This window comes from Budorcas taxicolor, chromosome 2 (genome assembly GCF_023091745.1).
Source record: "Budorcas taxicolor isolate Tak-1 chromosome 2, Takin1.1, whole genome shotgun sequence".
Taxonomy (NCBI): domain Eukaryota; kingdom Metazoa; phylum Chordata; class Mammalia; order Artiodactyla; family Bovidae; genus Budorcas; species Budorcas taxicolor.
The window spans coordinates 23,270,540-23,293,970 of NC_068911.1; the positions used below are offsets into that span (position 1 = coordinate 23,270,540).

Sequence of the window (23,431 nt, forward strand, 5' to 3'; positions counted from 1 at the left end):
CAACAGAGGATGAGATGGTTGGATGGCATCACCGGCTTGATGGACATGAGTTTGAGTGAACTCCGGGAGTTGGTGATGGACAGGGAGGCGTGGCATGCTGCGATTCATGGAGTTGCGAAGAGTCGGACACGACTGAGCAACTGAACTGAACTGAACTGAACTGATGTTGTACAAATGGTATCTTTTATAAATATACATTCACATGTCTTTAAAAATCTTTGAAATTTATTGAGCCTTGTTTTCATCTAACATATAATCAGTTCATCTAAATAAATATTCTTTGAATGAAAAAATAGCATTATTTTTCCTTTGTTGGGTACAATGTTTATATATGTTTTTAGATTAAGCCTGTTAATATTTCTTTTGAAATAGTCTACATTAACGATTTTTAATGTCTTTGTTCTATCATGGTAAGAAAGAAGTATGTTAAAATTAGCTACTGTAATCATATAAGTATCTGTTTCTCCTTGAATTCTCCTTCTTTTTGGTTTTATAAATTTTGAGACTGTATTCTTAAACACCTAAAATTTTAAACTATGTTTTTCTGATGAAAACCATGTAGTTACAGTCTTCTGACTGTAGTAATAGCCATTGTAAAGTTTTGTTTTAATATTATAGCATAAAGTAGTCACATTATTATAACATAAAGTCATATGTTATAACATAGTCAAATTAATAAATCAAAAGAAAAAAATGAATCATCTAGTTTACTTCTAGACTGTACAAATAACAACATTTTAACTTCATTTACAACATTTGGAACTTGTATCTGGGCATTGCCATATGTATCAATTCTATTTTATAATTCTCATTAATATTATTTTTAAAAAGTACATTGACATTTATTCATATGTTTATAACTTTTATTTTCTTTTCATTCCTCTTTTTAAATTGAATGCCTTTTGTCATGGATCAGTTTTTGTACTCTTGAAGTGTAAATGTTTCATGCTCAGTTGTTCAGTTGTGTCTGACTCTGGTGACCTCATGGACTATAGCCCACCAGGCTCCTCTGTCCATGGGAGTTTTCAGGCAAGAATATTGGAGTCGGTTGCCATTTCCTATTCTGTAAATGCTTTAGTATTTCCTTTAGCAAGAGTGTGCTGGTAGTAAGAAATAATATATTTTTTTCTCTGAAAAAGGTTATATTTTGTTACCACTCACCACCATATTCTGTTAACAGTTTTGTTAATGTATAATTGATGTAAAATACATTGCACATATTTAAACTGAACAATGTGATAACTTTGATAAACATACAAACTGTGAAACCATCACCATAGTCAAGACAGTCAGTGTATCCAACACCCCCAACAGTTTTTGTGTATCCCTTTGTAATCTCTGCCTCCCACTCCTCCTTACCCCCCTACTCTTCAGATAATGACTGATGTACTTTCTGTCACTGAATTAGAGTTTTAAAAAGAATTTCATGAAAAAGGAATCATATAGCATATATATCTTTAATCCAACTTGTGTCACTTGGCATAGTTGCTTTGAGCTTCATCCATATTTTTGCATGCATCCATAGTTAGTCCATTGTACTGCTGGGTAGTATTCCATTGCATTCTTATACCACAATTTGTTTATCCATTCACCTATGAAGGGACATTTGGATTGTTTCCAGTTTGGGGGATAATACCAATACAAATGCCTTCACTTTTAGAGGGTATTTTTGCTGGATATAAAAGTTTTAATCTCACTTATGAATATTAATGCAAACTCCTAAAAAAAAATACATAGAAATCCAGCAGCCTCCTGAAACCTGATGCCTTTTGAGCAACTAGAGTTTATTCTATGATGCAATATGAATTAATATTAGAAGATATATATATACATATATATATATATATAAAATTTATCCTATTAACAAATACAAGAAGAAAATAGTAAGACTTTCTCCATGGATACCGAAAAAGCATTTGATAAAATGTAATACTCGTTCTTAAAAACACTCAAACATGAAAATAAATGGCTAATTTATTTACATGATTCATCTAAAAAGAAATCATTGTTGGATACACAATATCCTAGGCACAACATAAACAATTCTCATAGATCATAAATAACAATTAGACAAGGCAACTGCTTAACTGTTGTGGAACAAGATAGAATTATAGCTCCATGACTATGTCTGAAATAAGACAGAGACAAGGAGAGTCTCTAATCACAAAAATAATTGAACAACTTTCTTTCTGACTAGCATATGTAACTGGTGCTTTTATTTTGACAATGACACCTGTTACTTTGCTTTAATTTTCCTACTTCTGTTTGAAAATACCAGATTTCCCCTCGTTCCTGCAGCTTCTAATCTCTATTTCTTTCTAATCTCCAGCAGAAGCTCAAATCCTGTAACAATCCCTTCCCTTCTTACTTAGAGCCCTTCAGTTCTTCTGTTGTGCATTTCCCTTTGCTGCAGCAAGGTAAATAAACCTAAATTTGTTTGACTACAGGTATGTTTCCCCTGATTTTAGCTAGAGTTTTATTATACCAGTGACATATTCAACTGGCCATGAACGAGAAGATTGATATATATTTACCTACTTAGAAGTTTCTGCAGGACAAAAATAATGTAAGCAAAGTCAAGAGGCACATAAAATATATTGGAACTCATATTACAGAGATTAATAACATATGAAGAAATAAAAGAAATAAAGAAAAATGTCAATAATTTAAAATGTGTAAAGAATATGAAAAGACATCACAGGGAAGGAAATGACTTTTAAAAATATAAAATGTTGAAGTGATGTCAGAGAGATGGTGACAGAAAGTGATGTCAGAAAGAAATAGGAGGATTCTGACTTTCCCTTTCTTCACAGATGCACTGAATAAACAGCTACATAGTTGAGAGATTCTTATACTCTGAGTGACAGGAAATACTCACAACACAATAGGTTGGAAAAGCTGAGACACACTAATGAAATAAACTCCATCCTTGGATTACAACTTGGATGTATTCCAAATCCCAATTTCTTCCTGAGGAGTGAAGATTTTAGACCACACACCTAATGTCCCAACTGCTATGGCTTCCAATTGAAAGTCCAGCTCCCAAATCGGCTCAGACGGTAAAGCGTCTGCCTACAATGTGGGAGACCTGGGTTCAATCCCTGGGTCGGGAAGATCTCCTGGAGAAGGAAATGGCAACCCACTCTAGTATTCTTGCCGGGAAAATCCCATGGATGGAGGAGCCTGGTGGGCTACAGTTCATGGGGTTGCAAAGAGTCGGACATGACTGAGTGACTTCACTCACTCACTCATTCATGAGACTGAAAGGAGCTTGGCATTTGTGTGTCCCCAGGACTATATGAAGCAAAGAAGTCATTCTTAAACTAGTGTGTAAGCACTTGCCCTGGTTATACACTTGTTCCCCAGGCTCAGTGTAGAAGGAGCAGGTAAAAATACTTCATATTCTTCCTGGAAAGGGTTAGACTGCATATTTTTCAAGCTGCTGCTTGAGAATCATGTTTCTACCTAGTCTGCACCTGGGAGGTGACTGTGCAGGAAATTAGCAGAATATTAGGAGCATAAACAGTATATACAATGCCACATCATTCCCAGCTGTTGCCTGAAGTTTGGGCTTCCAATTAGGTTTCATCTAGGAGCTGACAGGGCAGGCAATTTAGTAGTTTCCTAGGAGTTCGTGCATGTGCACATTTCCTCTCCTTCAGGGCACCAGTGGAACTTGGCATTCCGTAATCTCCCGGGGGCCACTGAGAACAAAGATGGCAATTTGGACAAAAAGAAAGATTTGAGAGGCACTTAAGAATCTTTAATCAGGCTGATGGGCAAGGATCATCTCCTACATGAGGCCAGTCTGTCAAGACTAGGAGAGATGGCTGTTATATTTAAAGTATAAAAACCGATATGAACATTTGAGGAAAATGAAGAGAGAAATAAAAGAACAAACAAAAGAAAAAGATAAATATCAGAAAACTGACCCTAATGGGATGGAGATAAATAGTTTATGTGACAGAGAAGTCAAAATTGTGGTCATAAAGATGCCTGAAGAGGTCAGGAGAGCAATGTATGAAGAAAGTGAGAATTTCAACAAAGAGAAAAAAATATGTAAAACTACTCTAAAATATATATAAAAAAATCAATCCCAAATATTCATTGGCGGGACTGATGCTGAAGCTGAACCTCTAATACTTTGGCCACCTGATGTGAAGAGCTGATTCACTGGAAAAGACCCTGATGCTGGGAAAGATTGAGGGCAGGAGGAGAAGGAGGAAACAAAGGATGGGAATGTTGGATGGCATCACCAACTCAATGGACATGAGTTTGAACAAACTCCAGGAGATAGTAAAGAACAAGGATGCCTGGCATGCTGCAGTCCACGGCATCTCAAAGAGTCAGACATGACTTAGCAGCTGAACAACAATAACAACAACTAAGCAAAAACCTCTTTATAGAGGTGAAGAATACAGTATATGAACTGAATATTTCAATAGAGAAAATAAACAGCAGACTAGATTGAGTGGAAAAAAGTACCAGTTAATTCAAAGACAGGAAAGGGAAATCATTTAGTCCAGAGGAGCAAAATGTTTAAAAAAGAATAGAAAAGAGGGAAGGTAGTTTTAGGAACTTATGGGTTACAATCAAGTGTACCAATGTCTGTATTATGGGAGTCTGAAAAAGCTAAGAGAGAAAGGAAGGGACAGAAAGTTCACTCAGAAGAATAATGGTTGGCCATTCTTTGCTACCCAGAGAGGGGTGCATTGTTCTGGGTTCTTGTCATAAATTAAAGGAAAACTTCCATCATGTCTGGAGCCCTTGATGCCCAGCAAGAAAGAGGTGTATGACTTCAAATTCCTTGGAGCAGGAACTTACTTAGGTGGCATCAACTGTAACTTTCAAATGGAACAATTAATCTACAAAGAAAAAGTGATAACATCTACATCATAAATCTGAAGAGAACCTGGGAGAAGTTTCTGCTGGCAGCTCATGCCATTGTTGCCTTGAAAACCCGGCTGATATCACAGTCATACCCTCAAGGAATACAGGTCAGCAAGATGTGGTAAAGTTGCTGCCACTGCATCCACTTCTATTCCTGGCTGTTTCACTCCTGGAACATTCCCTAACCAGATTCAGACAGCCTGCAAGGAGCTATGCCTTCTGGTGGTTGCTAATCCCAGGGCTTACCACCAGCTCCTCCAGAGGTATCTCATATTAGCCTACTTACTATTGCTCTTTGTAACACAGACTCTCCTTTCCACTCTGCAGATATTACCATATATGTAACAAGGGAGTTCGCTCTACGGATGCTGTCCCAGGAAGTTCTGTGCATGCACGTACCAGCTCCTATGAAAACCTGAAGGCATGAAGATCATGTCTGATCTCTACTTTTCAAAATTTTTGAAGAGACTGAAAAGCAAAAGCAGGCCACTTCTGAAATGGATGTAAGCATGGAGAAATTTCAAGACGAATGGATTTCTTCAGCTTCCAAATTTATTGCTACTCAGCCCTAGGTTGCAGACTAGTCTGAAGGCGCCCTCCATGCTTACTCAGAAGCTTCCTACTGAAAACTGGAGCACTCAGCCTGCATTACAGACCGGTCTGCAACTGCCAATGCTCAGGTCACTGAATGGGTAGGAACTACCACTGAAGCTATTCTCCTGTAGACTCTTTCATAGAAAATGGAATAAGGATGTTGGGAAATAAACAATTTCAAAAAAAGAAAAGGAAAGAAAGAAAAAATAAAAAAGTCTGAGAATGTCCAAAACTGGAGGAAGGAAAACTAAATCAAGGAAGGTGAAAGAAAGCCAAAAAGATAAACCAAAGAGATCCAGACCAAGATACATTATAATCAAATTGTCAAACATTAAAGAGAAATTTTGAAAGAAGAAAGAGAAAAATCTGCCAACCAGGTTGATGCTCTCCTCATCAGGTGGCCAAAGTATTGGAGTTTCAGCTTCACCATCAGTCCCTCCAATGAACACCCAGGACTGATCTCCTTTAGAATGGACTAGTTGGATCTCCTTGCAGTCCAAGGAACTCTCAAGAGTCTTCTCCAACACCACAGTTCAAAAGCATCAATTCTTCAGTGCTCAGCTTTCTTTACAGTCTAACTCTCCCATCTATACATGACCATTGGAAAAACTGTAGCCTTGACTAGATGGACCTTTGTTGACAAAGTAATGTGTCTGCTTTTTAATATGCTATCTAGGTTGGTCATAACTTTCCTTCCAAGGAGCAAGCGTCTTTTAATTTCATGGCTGCAATCACCATCTGCATTGACTTTGGAGCCCAGAAAAATAAAATCTGACACTGTTTCCACTGTTTCCCTATCTATTTGCCATGAAGGATATGCAGATGACAGGATACTATATATAGAAAACCCTGAAGACTCCACAGAAAAACTACTAGAACTGATAAACAATTTCAGCAAGGTAGAAGGATATAAGATTAACATACAGAAATTGGTTCTATTTATTTGCACTAACAATGAAATATCAGAAAGGGAAAACTAAAAAAAATCCCTTTAAAAATTGCATCACATGGTAGCTCTATTTTTAGTTTTTTAAGTAACCTCTGTATTGTTCTCTGGTATTGATTCCTTCCTGAGTATTATTAATTTTAATAATTGTGCTGTTTGTCTCTGTATGTTCATTCTTTATTTCTTCTATGTCTTTGTTAATTGATTCTTGCATTTTCTCCATTGTATTTTCGAGGTTTTGGATCATCTTGACTATTATTATTCTGAATTCTTTTTCAGGTAGTTTGCCTATTTCTTCTTCATTTACTTGGACTTGTAAGCTTCTAGGTTGTTCCTTCATTGTGCAGTATTTCTCTGCCTTTTCAATATTTTTTTTAACTTATCGTGTTTGAGGTCTCCTTTTCCCAGGTTTCGAGTTTGAGTTCTTTCTTCCTTTTGGTTTCTGTCCTTGTAAGTTTGGTCTAGTGGTTTGTGTAAACTTCATGTAGGGTGTGATTTGTATTTGTGCTCTGGTGGGAGGAGGTGAGTGTTTTTTTTTTTTTCTTTTTTTCTTTTTCCTCTTGTGGGCAGGACTGAATGAGGTGGTAATCCTGGCTGCTGATGATTGGGTTTGTATTTTTGTCTTGTTTGTTGTTTGGATGAGGTGTCCTGCACAAGGTGCTACTGGCAGTTGGGCTATGCTGGGTCTTGTATAAAAGTGGTTGCCTTTGTGGGAGTTCTTACTATTTGATACGCTCTAGTGTTAGGAGTTCTTAGGTAGTTTAGGGTCTTGGAGTCAGTGCTCCCACTCCAAAGGCTCAGGGCCTGATCTCTGGCTGGGAATGGAGATTCCACAGGTGGTTTGTTATGGCATTAAATGGGATTAAAACAAATACCCAAAGGTGAGAAACAAAAGTCACACTTTAGACAAGTGACAATTGCAAAATCAAGCAAACAATAGCTAAAATAATGGAATATACACACATACGTATATACCCATAAGCAAAAGCAAAACAGTCCAAAAGGAAAAAAAAAAAAAAAGGACAATAGATTGACCTGGTGAACAAAGGAAATCTAAAATGATATCCATCAGTTAAGAGCAAAACTAACTAAAGCACAAACTGGAAAACAAAACTAAAGCAAGGTGCCAACTGGGGACTAAAGCAATGAAAACAATGAAAATATAGTGAGAAAAAGAAAGAATAGAAATGCAAAGTTAAAAAGAGGTAAATAAAGAAGATTTATGTATATTAAAGGTTAACTGCAGTGGGAAAAGAACAGTAGGAAAAGCAAACAAGGAAATAAATGTAGGAAAAATAGGAAATTAAAAAAATTAAAAAATTTAAATTTAAAAGAAAAGAGGAAAACGAAAAAAAGAAAAACCCACAGAATCTTATAAGGCTAATATAGAGGCAGACGTACATAACAGAAATAAATACATGTGATTAAAAAATTTTTCAAAAGCTTAAATAGATTTAATAGAACTAATAAAATTGACAACTACAGCAACAGGGGGAAAAAGGAAAGGAAAAAAAGAAAAAAGTATCCAGAATCAACCACAGAACAAGTCAAAATATAAGAATAATAACTATTTTTCTTGAGTCTCTGCTGTCAGCATCCTTTTCCTCGCTAGGAGTCACAGTCCACTTTGACTCTCTAGGATGCTGTCTGGTACTGGGCTGGTCTCTGGACCTGCTGTGGGGGCAGCTCAGACTCTAATCTGGTCTTGCTCCTACCTGTTCTTGTCTTCAATTTTCACAGCTGTTAGAACTAGTGTGTTTTCTTTTGTGAGAACTCTCATTGTCCTTTTATATATTCCATAGACACAGAGTCAGCCTAGTTGATCATGTGGATTCAATCTGCAGCTTGTACAGCTGGTGGGAAGGTTTTGGGTCCTCTTCCTTAGCCACACTGCCCCTGGGTTTCACTTGTGGTTTTATCTTCACCTCTGCCTGTGGATCGTCCACTGGGGTTTGTTCCTGAGGCTGCTCTGGAGGATTTGGGTCTGCCACAGTGTGGGCCAGGTGTGGAGGTGGCACAGATGCTTGGGTGGCAGTAGCCCAGGCATCACTAGGTACTCAGAGGAGCCAGTGGTTAGGGCAGCAGGAAATATCATGCTCTAGAAGGGCATGGCAACCCACTCCAGTATTCCTGCCTGGAGAATCCCTGGACAGAGAAGCCTGGAAGGCCACAGTCCACAGGATCTCAGAGTTGGATATGATCAAAGTGACCCCATGTGCACAGATGCAGGATTTTTTCTAGCCTCTGGCAGCTCTGTCCCAGTGAAGATTATGCTTGGAAGTGGTGCAGTTGCTTGGATCATGGGGACCCTGGCAATGCCAGCTATGCAGGAGCACTGGCAGCTATTGTCACTGGAGATATGGTGCTACTAGGGCTTTTTCTAGCCTGTGGCAGCTCTGCCCCAGTGATGACTGAGCATGAAGGTGGTGCAGCTGCTTGGGTTGTAGGGACCTTGGCAGCGCTAAGTGTGCAGGGACATGGACTGCCTCAGATGCAGGAACTATGGCCTTATCAGAGTCCTTTTCTAGACTCTGCCACCTCCTTCTTTTGCCTTCAGTCTTTCCAAGCATCAGGGTCTTTTGCAGTGAGAGCTGGCATTTCGCATCAAGTGGCCAAAGTATTGGAGCTTAAGCATCAGTCCTTCCAAGGAATATTCAGAGTTGATTTCCTTTAGGATTGATTGGTTTGATTTCCTTGTAGTCCAAAGGACTTCACCACCACAGTTGGAAAGCATCAGTTCTTCAGTGCTCAGCTGTCTTTGTGGTCCAAACTCTCACATACTTACATGACTACTGGAAAAAACATAGCTTTGACTATATGGAGCTTTGTTAGCAAAGTGATGTCTCTGTCTTTTAATACACTGTCTAGGATTGTCATAGATTTCCTTCCAAGGAGCAAGTGTCTTTTAAATTCATGACTGCAGTCACTTTCTACAGTGATTTTGGAGCCCAAGAAAATAAAGTCTGTCACTGTTTCCACTTCTATTTGCCATGAAATGATGGGACTGGTTGTCATGGTCTTAGTTTTTTGAATGTTGAGTCTTTAGCAGCTTTTTCACTCTCCTCTTTCACCTTCACCAAAAGGCTCTAGTTCCTCTTCACTTTCTGTCATTAGTGTGGTATCATCTGCATATCTGAGGTTGTTGATATTTCTCCAGCAGTCTTGACTCCAGCTTGTGTTTCATCCAGCCGAGGATTTCACATGATGTACTCTGCATATAGGTTAAATAAGCAGGGTGACGATATACAGCCCTGATGCACTCCTTTCCCAATTTTGAGCCAGTTCATTGTTCCGTGTCCTGTTCTTGGACTGCATACAGTTCAACAGAACTTGTTGCTTCTTGATCTGCATACAGGTTTCTCAGAGACAGGTAAGGTGATCTGGTAGTCCCATCTCATGAAGAATTTTCCAAAGTTTGTTGTGACCCACACAGTCAAAAGCTTTAGTGTAGTCAATGAAGTAGAAGATGTTTTTCTGGAACTCCCTTGCTTTCTCCATGATTCAACAAATGTTGGCGATCTGATCTCTGATTCTTCTGCCTCTTTGAAATCCGGTTGTACATCTGAAAGTTCTAGGTTCACGTACTGCTAAAGCTTAGCTTGAAGGATTTTGAGCATAACCTTACTAGCTTGTGAAGTGAGCACAGTTGTATGGTAGTTTGAACATTTTTTGGCATTACCCTTCTTTGAGATTGGGATGAAAACTGAATTTTTCCAGTCCTGTGGCCACTGCCGTGTTTTACAAATTTGTTGACGTACTGAGTGCAGCACTTTAACAGCATCATCTTTTAGAATTTTAAATAGCTCAGGTGAAATTTCATCACCTCCACCAACTTTGTTTGTACTAATGCTTTTTAAGGCCCACTTGACTTCACAATGCAGGATGTCTGGCTCTAAATGAGTGACCACACCATCATGGTTATCCCAGTCATTAAGACCTTTTTGGTATAGTTCTTCTGTGCACTCTTGCTACCTCTTCTTAATCTCTTCCTCTTGTGTTAGGTCATTACTATTTCTGTCCTTTATCGTGCCCATCCTTGCATGAGATGTTTCCTTGATATCTCCAGTTTTCTTGAAGAGATCTGTAGTCTTTCCCATTCTGTGATTTTCCTCTATTTCTTTGCATTGTTCATTTAGGAAGGCCTTCTTATCTCTCCTTGCTATTCTCTGGAACTCAGCATTCAGTTGACTATTTCTTTCTCTTTCTCCTTTGCCTTTCACTTCTCTTTGCTCCTCAGCTATCTGTAAAGTCTCCTCAGACAACCACTTTGCTTTCTTACATTTGTTTTTTGGGGGGGATGGTTTTCATCACTGCCTCCTGTACAATGCTATGAACCTCTATTATAGTTCTTCAGGTACTCCTTCTATCAGGTCTAATCTCTTGAATCTATTAATCACCTCTACTATGTAATCACAAGGGATTGATTTAGGTCATACCTGAATGGCTTAGAAGTTATCCCTACTTTCTTCAATTTAAGCCTGAATTTTGCAATAAGGAGTTCATGATCTGAGCCAGTCAGCTCCCAGTTTTGTTTTTACTGACAAGTAAAAGATAGTTCTCCATCTTTGGCTGCAAAGAACATAATAGGTCTGATGTTAGCATTGACCACCTGGTGATGTCCACTTGTAGAGTCTCCTGTGTTGTTGGGTGCTTGTTATGACAAGTGTGTTCTCTTGACCAAACCCTGTTAGCCTTTGCCTTGCTTCATTTTGTACTCCAAGGCCAAACTTGCCTGTTATTCCAGTATTTCTTGGCTTCCTACTTTGGCATCCCTATGATGAAAAGGACACCTTTTTTGCTGTTAGTTATAGAAGGTTTTGTAGGTCTTCATGGAATAGGTCAACTTCAGCTTCTTTGGCATCAGTGGTTGGGGTGTAGATTCGAATTACTGTGATGCTGAACTGTTTGCCTTGGAAAGGAACCAAGATCATTCTGTCATTTTTGCGATTGCACCTTTGCTTGGCTCCCTTGCAGTAAAGTCTTTTCTTGTAATAGGCTGCACAGTAGGTAATGAGCCTGATTGCTTGGTGACATGATCAGACCGGCTAAAGCCCAAAAGACTGATGATATGCTCTGTTGTGATCAGTGTAGGATAATAACCACTCTCAAACATTGCTGATTTAGTGAAAATTTATATATCCACATATGGAACACAATTTGGCAATGTCAAAAACATTGTATGCAGCATACTACATTTTGTGCAATAAAATAGAAAAATAGATCTTTATAATTGATTGTATATATATAAAAAACTGTAGAATAAGAAAAATGGTTACCTTCTTGTAAGACTTGGGATGGAATGAGGCAAATGGTGGGTAGGAGTGAAAATAACTTGCTACTTGAAACCATTTTGTATATTTTTTTGATTTATAATTTATATGGAGGAATACTTTCTTTCTCAGATAGCTCCTATTACTATGGGGCTTCCCTAGTGGCTCAGACGGTAAAGAATCTGCCTGCAATGCAGGAGACCCAGGTTCAATCTCTGGGTCTGTAAGATCTCCTGGAGAAGGGAATAGCAACCCACTCCAGTATTCTTGCCTCCATGGACAGAGGAGTCTGGCAGGCAAGAGTCCATGGGGTCACACAGAGTTGGACATGACTGAGCAACTAATACACACACACCTATCACTATATAGTTAAAATTTTCTTTTTAAACCACTTTAAAAATTGCTCCCCCACCATTTATACAAATATGTTCTGGTTGCTAACAATTATAATTCTGTCCTTATCACCTCCTTAAGTTCTGGATGTCATTCTTTTCTCCATTTTTTTTGACATCTACTTTTCTTCTAGGTTTGGTCCACATTCATTATTCTCCTATCCTCATTGTTTATTTGTCATTCCACTGCATTCCCATTTCAGTGATGTCCAGTGGACACTGTTAAGGCCTATCTTGCCTAATATCTCTGTTTCATTTTCTTCTTGACATTTTTCCCTCTTGTGGATTTTGTGATAAAATTTTATCCAGTGCTGGGAACTCTGAACAGCTACATGTAAAAGAATGAAATCAGAACACTCCCTAACTCCATACACAAAAATAAACTAAAAATGGATTAAAGACCTAAATGTAAGACCAAACACTATAAAACTTTAGAGGAAAACAGGAAGAACACTCTTTGACATAAATCACAGCAAGATCTTTTTTGACCCACATCCTAGAGTAATAAAAATAAAAACAAAAGTAAAAAAATGGATTTAATTATATTTAAAAGGTCTTACACAGGCTTCCCCAGCTGGCTTAGTGGTAAAGAATCTACCTGCAATGCAGGAGACACAGGAGATGTGGGTTTGATCTCTGGGTTGGGAAGATCCTCTGGATGAAGGCATGGCTACCCACTCCAGGATTCTTGCTGGGAATATCCCATGGACAGAGAAACCTAGTGGGATAATGTCCATGGGGTCACAAAGAGTCAGACATCAGTGAAGCAACTGAGCACAGCACAAAAGGTTTTGCACAACAAAGAAAACCATAAATGAGATGAAAAGACCACCTTCAGAATGGAAAAAAAGGTTTGCAAATGAAGCAACTGGGATTAATCTCCAAAATATACAAACAGCCCATGATACTTAACAGCATCAAAGCAAAAGGCCCAATCAACAAATGGGCAAAAGACCTAAATAGACAATTCTCTGAAGAAGACATACAAATGACCAAGAGGCACATGAAAGGATGCTCAATATTACTGTTAGAGAAATGCAGACTAAAACTTCAATGAGGTGTCACCTCACTCTGGTCAGATGACCATCATCAAAAAAATCTGCAAAGAGTAAATGCTGGAGAGCATGTGGAGAAAAAGGGACCTTCTTGTACTGTGATGGGGATGTGAACTGTTATACCCACTATGGAGAACAGTATAGAGATTACTTAAAAAAACTAAAAATAGAGCCATATGATCTAGAAATCCCTCTACTGGGCATATACCCTGAGAAAACTGTAATTCAAAAAGACACATGCACTTCAGTGTTCACTGCAGCACTATTTACAGTAACCAGGACATGGAAGCAGCCTACATATTCATTGACCTATGAATGGATAAAGAACATGTGGTACTTTTATACAGTGGAATATTCTCAGTCATAAAAAGGACTGAAATCGGATAATTTGTAGGGAAGTGAATGGACCTAGGCTCTGTCACACAGAGTGAAGTAAGTCAGAAAGAGGAGAACAGATATTGTATATGAACTCATATATATGTGGAATCTAGAAAATGGTACAGATGAACCTATTTGCTGGACAGGAATAGTGATGCAGATGTAGATAACATCTATGTGGACACAGAGTGGGGGGAGGAGAGTGGAATGAACTGGGAAATTAGGATTGAAATATATACACTATCATGTGTTAAATAAATAACTATTGGGAACCTGCTCTGTAGCACAGAGAGCTCAGCTCAGTGTTCTGTGATGACCTAGATGGGTGAGATGGGTTGGAGAGAGGTCTAAGAGGGATGGAATACATGTACACATATAGCTGATTCACTTTGTTGTACAGCAGAAACTAACACTACATTGTAAAGCAACTATATCCCAATTAAAAAATATTTATCCAGATTTTCTTCCTAACTCACTCTTCTTCCTCAACTTTCTCTCCAATTATTCTCTCTCTCCCTCCATGTCTTAGAAATGTTGTCGATCCTCAGGATTCATCCCATATCTTTCTCCTCATTATTATACATACTCCAAATAGATTGTCTCACTTACTTCCACAGTTTAAATTTCACTTGTACTTTGATGAATTTTGAGAGATTTATATCTCCATATCAATTCACTATCATAAATTCCAACTGTCTATTGGATATTTTCCCATTTAAATGTGTCATAAACATCTAATATTCAACATATTCTTCTCCAAATATACTCATCTCTTGTCTTTACTATCTGGATAAATGGAACTTTCACTCATTCATTGGCTCAAGATAGGTTCCTGGGCAATATCTTAGGTTCCTTTCTTTTCTTATAACCCACATTCAAATAGATCCCAAACCTTGACAAATTTTACTTTCTCAGTATCTTTCATAATCCCTTTAAAAAATCATTGTTTTATATCAAACTACAATTATGTAAGAGCAGGTTATGTGAAATAACCATTCTTCCTGTTTTTCATTGGATCCATTTACAGGTAATCAGATTTTTTTCAGCCAGAAAGAGTATTTACCTTTTCCCAAACTCGGGATGTTATCATGAATATTACTGTCCCTGCAGTCTGTTACATTTGAGAAAAGAATATATATATATCAATGCTTTCTTCCATGGCCCCCACCCATTTCTCTGGTTACCTTAGGGCTCAAACTCAGTGATTAGGTCTAGAAATACCTTTCTGATATTTTCAGTGATGTTAATGCCATCAATTAACACAACTCCAGAGGTTGTGATCTCCTCTCCAGTCAACATTTTGAATATAGTGGTTTTTCCAGCTCCATTTAATCCAAGTAATCCAAAGCACTCATACTTTGGGACTAAAAGGGAGATATTTCTCACAGCCTTTACAACTGGACACTTGTAGTAAATCTGAGAAAATTAAAAGAGAACCACAATGTACTGAAGCACTGATAATGGGTCAACCACAACCATAACCTCAGACCCTGTAGACTGTTACGTATGGACAGTTTCAGAAGAGCCTTTCCCCTTTCAGTCCTCTATTTTACCAGAATGTACATAGATCCCATAAAACTCCAATGAATTAGTAATACTACCAACAAATTCGTGGCAGGGAAGGTGGGCTAAATCTTAGTGCAAGGTTGGACATTGAATGGCTTTACCTTTGTAAGTTCGTTGAAAAGCAAAGGGGCAGCCATCAACCTAGGTAACAGTTTCTGGACTCTCTTTCTTTCATCTATTACATCTTTATCCCCATATTCCTTGATTACTTGGATGGAATCTGTAGCCTATATTTTCAAGACAAAGATCACAGATTTGAATACACGTCAGACATTTTGGCTTAAACTGGGTGGCTTTTTGAAAGCTGTCCTGAGGGAGTAATTTCAAAGATGTGACAAAATATTTGAGTAATTTCTATTAATGAGCCTCTCTACCAATTTCCTGAGGAGGGCATGGGAGCCCACTCCAGTCTTCTTGCCTGGAGAATTGCCATGGACAAAGGACCTGGCAAGCTACAGTCCACAGGGTCACAAAGAGTTGTACACGGCTGAGTGACTAAGCACAGCACCGATGTCCTGAACTTTTTTTTTTAATTTTAATTTTTACTTTATTTTACTTTACAATGCTGTATTGGTTTTGCCATACATTGACTTGAATCCACCACGGGTGTACATGTGTTCCCAAACATGAACCCCCCTCCCACCTCCCTCCCCATAACATCTCTCTGGGTCATCACTGTGCACCAGCCCCAAGCATGCTGTATCCTGCATCGGATATAGACTGGCGATTCGATTCTTACATGATAGTATACATGTTTCAATGCCATTCTCCCAAATCATTCCACCCTCTCCCTCTCCCTCTGAGTCCAAAAGTCCGTTATACACATCTGTGTCTTTTTTGTTGTCTTGCATACAGGGTCGTCATTGCCATCTTTCTAAATTCCATATATATGTGTTAGTATACTGTATTGGTGTTTTTCTTTCTGGCTTACTTCATTCTGTATAATCGGCTCCAGTTTCATCCATCTCATCAGAACTGATTCAAATGTATTCTTTTTAACAGCTGAGTAATACTCCATTGTGTATATGTACCACAGCTTTCTTATCCATTCATCTGCTGATGGACACCTAGGTTGTTTCCATGTCCTGGCTATTATAAACAGTGCTGCAATGAACATTGGGGTACATGTGTCTCTTTCAATTCTGGTTTCCTCGGTGTGTATGCCCAGCAGTGAGATTGCTGGGTCATAAGGCAGCTCTATTTGCAATTTTTTAAGGAATCTCCACACTGTTCTCCATAGTGGCTGTACTAGTTTGCATTCCCATCAACAGTGTAGGAGGGTTCCCTTTTCTCCACACCCTCTCCAGCGTTTATTGCTTGCAGATTTTTGGATCACAGACATTCTGACTGGTGTGAAGTGGTACCTCATTGTGGTTTTGATTTGCATTTCTCTAATAATGAGTGATGTTGAGCATCTTTTCATGTGTTTGTTAGCCATCCATATGTCTTCTTTGGAGAAATGTCTATTTAGTTCTTTGGCCCATTTTTTGATTGGGTCGTTTATTTTTCTGGAATTGAGCTGCATATGTTGCTTGTATATTTTTGAGATTAGTTGTTTGTCAGTTGCTTCATTTGCTATTATTTTCTCCCATTCAGAAGGCTGACTTTTCACCTTGCTTATATTTTCCTTTGTTGTGCAGAAGCTTTTAATTTTAATTAGATCCCATTTGTTTATTTTTGCTTTTATTTCCAGTATTCTGGGAGGTGGATCATAGAGGATCCTGCTGTGATTTATGTTGGAGAGTGTTTTGCCTATGTTCTCCTCTAGGAGTTTTATAGTTTCTGGTCTTACATTTAGATCTTTAATCCATTTTGAGTTTATTTTCGTGTGCAGTGTTAGAAAGTGATCTAGTTTCATTCTTTTACAAGTGGTTGACCAGTTTTCCCAGCACCACTTGTTAAAGAGATCGTCTTTACTCCACTGTATATTCTTGCGTCCTTTGTCAAAGATAAGGTGTCCATATGTGTGTGGATTTATCTCTGGGCTTTCTATTTTGTTCCATTGATCTATATTTCTGTCTTTGTGCCAGTACCATACTGTCTTGATGACTGTGGCTTTGTAGTAGAGCCTGAAGTCAGGCAAGTTGATTCCTCCAGTTCCATTCTTCTTTCTCAAGATTGCTTTGGCTATTCGAGGTTTTTTGTATTTCCATACAAATCTTGAAATTATTTGTTCTAGTTCTGTGAAAAATATGGCTGGTAGCTTGCTAGGGATTGCATTGAATTTGTAAATTGCTTTGGGTAGTATACTCATTTTCACTATATTGATTCTTCCGATCCATGAACATGGTATATTTCTCCATCTATTAGTGTCCTCTTTGATTTCTTTCATCAGTGTTTTATAGTTTTCTATATATAGGTCTTTAGTTTCTTTAGGTAGATATATTCCTAAGTATTTTATTCTTTTCGTTGCAATGGTGAATGGAATTGTTTCCTTAATTTCTTTTTCTACTTTCTCATTATTAGTGTATAGGAATGCAAGGGATTTCTGTGTGTTGATTTTATATCCTGCAACTTTACTATATTCATTGATTAGCTCTAGTAATTTTCTGGTGGAGTCTTTAGGGTTTTCTATGTAGAGGATCATGTCATCTGCAAACAGTGAAAGTTTTACTTCTTCGTTTCCAATTTGGATTCCTTTTATTTCTTTTTCTGCTCTGATTGCTGTGGCCAAAACTTCCAGAACTATGTTGAATAGTAGCGGTGAAAGTGAGCACCCTTGTCTTGTTCCTGACTTTAGGGGAAATGCTTTCAATTTTTCACCATTGAGGATAATGTTTGCTGTGGGTTTGTCATATATAGCTTTTATTATGTTGAGGTATGTTCCTTCTATTCCTGCTTTCTGGAGAGTTTTTATCATAAATGGATGTTGTATTTTGTCCAAGGCCTTCTCTGCATCTATTGAGATAATCATATGGCTTTTATTTTTCAACTTGTTAATGTGGTGAATTACATTGATTGATTTGCAGATATTGAAGAATCCTTGCATCCCTGGGATAAAGCCCACTTGGTCATGGTGTATGATCTTTTTAATGTGTTGTTGGATTCTGATTGCTAGAATTTTGTTGAGGATTTTTGCATCTATGTTCATCAGTGATATTGGCCTGTAGTTTTCTTTTTTTGTAGTATCTTTGTCAGGTTTTGGTATTAGGGTGATGGTGGCCTCATAGAATGAGTTTGGAAGTTTACCTTCCTCTGCAATTTTCTGGAAGAGTTAGAGTAGGATAGGTGTTAGCTCTTCTCTAAATTTTTGGTAGAATTCAGCTGTGAAGCCATCTGGACCTGGGCTTTTGTTTGCTGGAAGATTTCTGATTACAGTTTCAATTTCCGTACTTGTGATGGGTCTGTTAAGATTTTCTATTTCTTCCTGGTTCAGTTTTGGAAAATTGTACTTTTCTAAGAATTTGTCCATTTCTTCCAAGTTGTCCATTTTATTGGCATATAATTGCTGATAGTAGTCTCTTATGATCCTTTGTATTTCTGTGTTGTCTGTTGTGATCTCTCCATTTTCATTTCTAATTTTATTGATTTGATTTTTCTCCCTTTGTTTCTTGATGAGTCTGGCTAATGATTCATCAATTTTATTTATCCTTTCAAAGAACCAGCTTTTGGCTTTGTTGATTTTTGCTATGGTCTCTTTTGTTTCTTTTGCATTTATTTCTGCCCTAATTTTTAAGATTTCTTTCCTTCTACTAACTCTGGGGTTCTCCAATTCTTCCTTTTCTAGTTGCTTTAGGTGTAGAGTTAGGTTATTTATTTGACTTTTTTCTTGTTTCTTGAGGTATGCCTGTATTGCTATGAACTTTCCTCTTAGCACTGCTTTTATAGTGTCCCACAGGTTTGGGGTTGTTGTGTTTTCATTTTCATTAGTTTCTATGCATATTTTGATTTCTTTTTTGATTTCTTCTGTGATTCGTTGGTTATTCAGAAGTGTGTTGTTCAACCTCCATATGTTGGAATTTTTAATAGTTTTTCTCCTGTAATTGAGATCTAATCTTAATGCATTATGGTCAGAAAAGATGCTTGGAATGATTTCGATTTTTTTGAATTTATCAAGACTAGATTTATAGCCCAGGATGTGATCTATCCTGGAGAAGGTTCCGTGAGCACTTGAGAAAAAGGTGAAATTCATTGTTTTGGGGTGAAATGTCCTATAGATATCAATTAGGTCTAACTGGTCTAATGTATCATTTAAAGTTTGCGTTTCTTTGTTAATTTTCTGTTTAGTTGATCTGTCCATAGGTGTGAGTGGGGTATTAAAGTCTCCCACTATTATTGTGTAATTGTTAATTTCCCCTTTCATACTTGTTAGCATTTGTCTTACATATTGCGGTGCTCCTATATTGGGTGCATATATATTTATAATTGTTTTATCTTCTTCTTGGATTGATCCTTTGATCATTATGTAGTGGCCTTCTTTGTCTCTTTTCACAGCCTTTGTTTTAAAGTCTATTTTATCGGATATGAGTATTGCCACTCCTGCTTTCTTTTGGTCTCTATTTGCATGGTATATCTTTTTCCAGCCCTTCACTTTCAGTCTGTATGTGTCCCTTGTTTTGAGGTGGGTCTCTTGTAAGCAGCATATAGAGGGGTCTTGTTTTTGTATCCATTTGGCCAGTCTTTGCCTTTTGGTTGGGGCGTTCAACCCATTTACGTTTAAGGTAATTGATAAGTATGATCCCGTTACCATTTACTTTATTGTTTTGGGTTCGGGTTTATACACCATTTTCGTGTTTCCTGTCTAGAGAATATTCTTTAGCATTTGTTGGAGAGCTGGTTTGGTGGTGCTGAATTCTCTCAGCTTTTGCTTGTCTGTAAAGCTTTTGATTTCTCCTTCGTATTTGAATGAGATCCTTGCTGGGTACAGTAATCTGGGCTGTAGGTTATTTTCTTTCATCACTTTAAGTATGTCTTGCCATTCCCTCCTGGCCTGAAGAGTTTCTATTGAAAGATCAGCTGTTATCCTAATGGGAATCCCCTTGTGTGTTATTTGTTGTTTTTCCCTTGCTGCTTTTAATATTTGTTCTTTGTGTTTGATCTTTGTTAATTTGATTCATATGTGTCTTGGCGTGTTTCGCCTTGGGTTTATCCTATTTGGAACTCTGTGTTTCTTGGACTTGGGTGATTATTTCCTTCCCCATTTTAGGGAAGTTTTCAACTATTATCTCCTCAAGGATTTTCTCATGGTCTTTCTTTTTGTGTTCTTCTTCTGGGACTTCTATAATTCGAATGTTGGAGTGTTTCATATCGTCCTGGAGGTCTCTGAGATTGTCCTCATTTCTTTTAATTCGTTTTTCTTTTTTCCTCTCTGATTCATTTATTTCTACCATTCTATCTTCTATTTCACTAATCCTATCTTCTGCCTCCGTTATTCTACTATTTGTTGCCTCCAGAGTGTTTCCGATCTCATTTATTGTGTTATTCATTATATATTGACTCTTTTTTATTTCTTCTAGGTCCTTGTTAAACCTTTCTTGCATCTTCTCAATCCTTGTCTCCAGGCTATTTATCTGTGATTCCATTTTGATTTCAAGATTTTGGATCATTTTCACTATCAATATTCAGAATTCTTTCTCAGGTAGATTCCCTACCTCTTCCTCTTTTGTTTGGTTTGGTGGGCAACTCTCCTGTTCCTTTACCTGCTGAGTATTCCTCTGTCTCTTCATCTCGGTTATATTGCTGCGTTTGGGGTGGCCTTTTTATATCCTGGTAATTTGTGGAGTTCTCTTTATTATGGAGTTTCCTCACTGTGGGTGGGGTTGTATCAGTGGCTTGTCAAGGTTTCCTGGTTAGGGAGGCTTGTGTTGGAGTTCTGGTGGGTGGAGCTGGGTTTCTTCTCTCTGGAGTGCAGTGGAGTGACCAGTAATGGGTTATGAGACGTCAAAGGTTTTGGAGTAACTTTGAGCTGCCTGTATATTGAAGCCCAGGGGTGTGTTCCTGTGTTGCTGGAGAATTTGCGTGGTATGTCTTGTTCTGGAACTTGTTGGCCCTTTGGGTGTAGTTTGGTTTCAGTGTAGGTATGGAGGCATTTGATGAGCTCCTATTGCTTAATGTTCCCTGAATTCAGGAGTTCTCTGATGTTTTCAGGCTTTGGACTTAAGCCTCCTGCTTCTGGTTTTCAGTTTTATTTTTACACTAGCCTCTAGACTTCTCCATCTATACAGCACCGATGATAACACATCTAGGTTAAAGATGAAAAGTTTCTCCACATTGAGGTACACCCAGAGAGGTTCACTGAGTTACAAGGAGAAGAGAAGAGGGAGGGGGTAGTTAGAGGTGACTGGAATGAGATGCAGTGAGATCAAAAGAGGAGAGAGCAAGCTAGCCAGTAGTCACTTCCTTATGTGCGCTCCATAGTCTGGACCACTCAGAGGTATTTACGGAGTTATACAGGGAAGAGGAGAGGGAGGAAGTAGACAGAGGTGGCCAGGAGGATAAGAGAGAGGAATGAGAAGGAGAGAGACAAATCCTGGCAGTAACCAGTTCCTTAGGTGTTCTCCACTGTCTGGAACACACAGAGATTCACGGAGTTGAATAGAGAAGAGCTGGTGGAAGAAAGAGACAGAGGCCACCTGGTGGAGAAACAGGAGAGTCCAAAGGAGGAGAGAGTGGTCAACCAGTAATCTCGCTCTCAGGTAAAACTGGGTAGTGAAGTTTGGGTTTTTAAATGTACAAAATTGCCAACAAAAACCAAAAAGCAAAGACTAAAAATCTAGAGTAGAGGTTGGATTTTCAAAAATACGATATTAAAGAAAAGAAGCAGAAAGAAAAAGGAAAAAAGAAAAAAAAAGGAAAAAAAAAAGCCACAAGAATTATTAAAAAAAAAACCCCAACAACAACCACCCAAAGACTATATATGGTGTTTGCCTTAAAAAAAAAAGTTTTTTTTTTTTTTTTGAATAGTAATAGTAGGTTATAGAAATAAAAATTAGAGGAGAAATAGAAGACTTAACAATTTAAAAAAAAGTTAGAAAAAAAAGAAAAAAGAAAAAAGAATGATTTTAAAAATATAAAAATATATCTTGCCCTTCTCTGATGTTGTGGGCAGTGTGGGGTCACCTCCAAGGTGGTATCCTATGTTAAACTTCTTCTGTTTCCTGGTTTTCTAGGCTCACTAGTTCAGTCGCGCTGTGGGGAGGGGGCATGCTGCAAACAAATAGCACTGTCGTGTGCACACAGTGTCTCAGCCCCGCTGGACCTGTCCCTTCTTGCGGCGCACAAACCACTCCGGCTCTACGAGGCTCAGCCGGGAACCGTCTGAGGCCGGCCCTGGGCTGCGTGCACTTCCCCGGTCTAAGCTACTCAGGTTCAGCGCTCAGGTAGCCCTCAGAGGCACAGATTCGGTTGGAACTGCGTTTTGTGCCCTTCCCGGTTCCGAGTAGCTCAGGAGTTTGGCGAGCGCGATCGCTGCGACTTGTTGCCTTTTCTGCCTCTGCTGCTCAGTTTTCTGGGTGGACCGCTGGTGCCCCTTGTGAGGCAGATGATGACTGTCCAGTACCCCCAGAAGTCTTAGCAAAGAAGCCTGCTTGCAGTTTGGTAAGTAAAGTCTCTCCGGGTCTGCAATTGCCCCTTTCCAGCCCTTACGGCTCTGGCTGCCTGTCCCCGGCGGGGGATGGTCTGCAGCCAGCTTTTTCCGTTGTGTTCTGTTTTGTGTGTGGTCCTGGTGGTGTTTTATGTTTGAGCTTTTCGCGTGGTAGCTATCCCACAGTCTGGTTTGCTAGCCCAAGTTAGATCGTTTTGGTTGCGCGTGGGGCATTCCTGCCCAATTCTTACAAAGCACTGCAGCCTGTGCCTCCCATGCTTCCCTGCCCTGCCCCCACTTCCTAGTGGCGGATGCAGGCGTCTGCGCTGCTTTTCTGCTGGGGGAGTTACTGTTGGGCTTGTAATCTGTTGGTTTTAATTATTTATTTATTTTTCCTTCCTGTTATGTTGCCCTCTGTGTTTCCAAGGCTCGCCACAGACTCGGCAGGGAGAGTGTTTCCTGGTGTTTGGAAACCTCTTTTCTTAAAATTCCCTTCCCGGGATGGGCTTCCCTTCCCGGGATGGGCTTCCCTTTCCGGGACGGAGCTCCCTCCCCACCTCCTTTGTCTCCTTTTTCATCTTTTATATTTTTTCCTACCTGTTTTTGAAGACAATGGTCTGCTTTTCTTGTTGCCTGATGTCCTCTGCCAGCCTACAGAGGTTGTTTTGTGGAGTTTACTCAGCGTTGAAATGTTCTTTTGAGGAATTTGTGAGGGAAAAAGTGGTCTTCACGTCCTATTCCTCCGCCATTTTAGGACCGCCCCTCGATTTCCTGAACTCTTATGCACAAATTTATTCCTGACTTGCTTATTTTTTTCT

General features: G+C 38.8%; 1 protein-coding gene across 1 annotated transcript in view; it reads right to left on the reverse strand.

Annotated features, from left to right (window-relative positions):
- LOC128060028 (phospholipid-transporting ATPase ABCA3-like) overlaps positions 1 to 23,431 on the reverse strand; it is a 252,491-nt gene that overhangs the window by 48,727 nt on the left and 180,333 nt on the right. Inside the window, exons 24-25 of the mRNA XM_052652237.1 lie at positions 15,193 to 15,318; positions 14,747 to 14,941 (exon numbers count right to left, since the gene is read on the reverse strand). Coding sequence (XP_052508197.1) covers positions 14,747 to 14,941; positions 15,193 to 15,318 — 321 coding nt within the window. The remainder of the gene's footprint in view (positions 1 to 14,746; positions 14,942 to 15,192; positions 15,319 to 23,431) is intronic.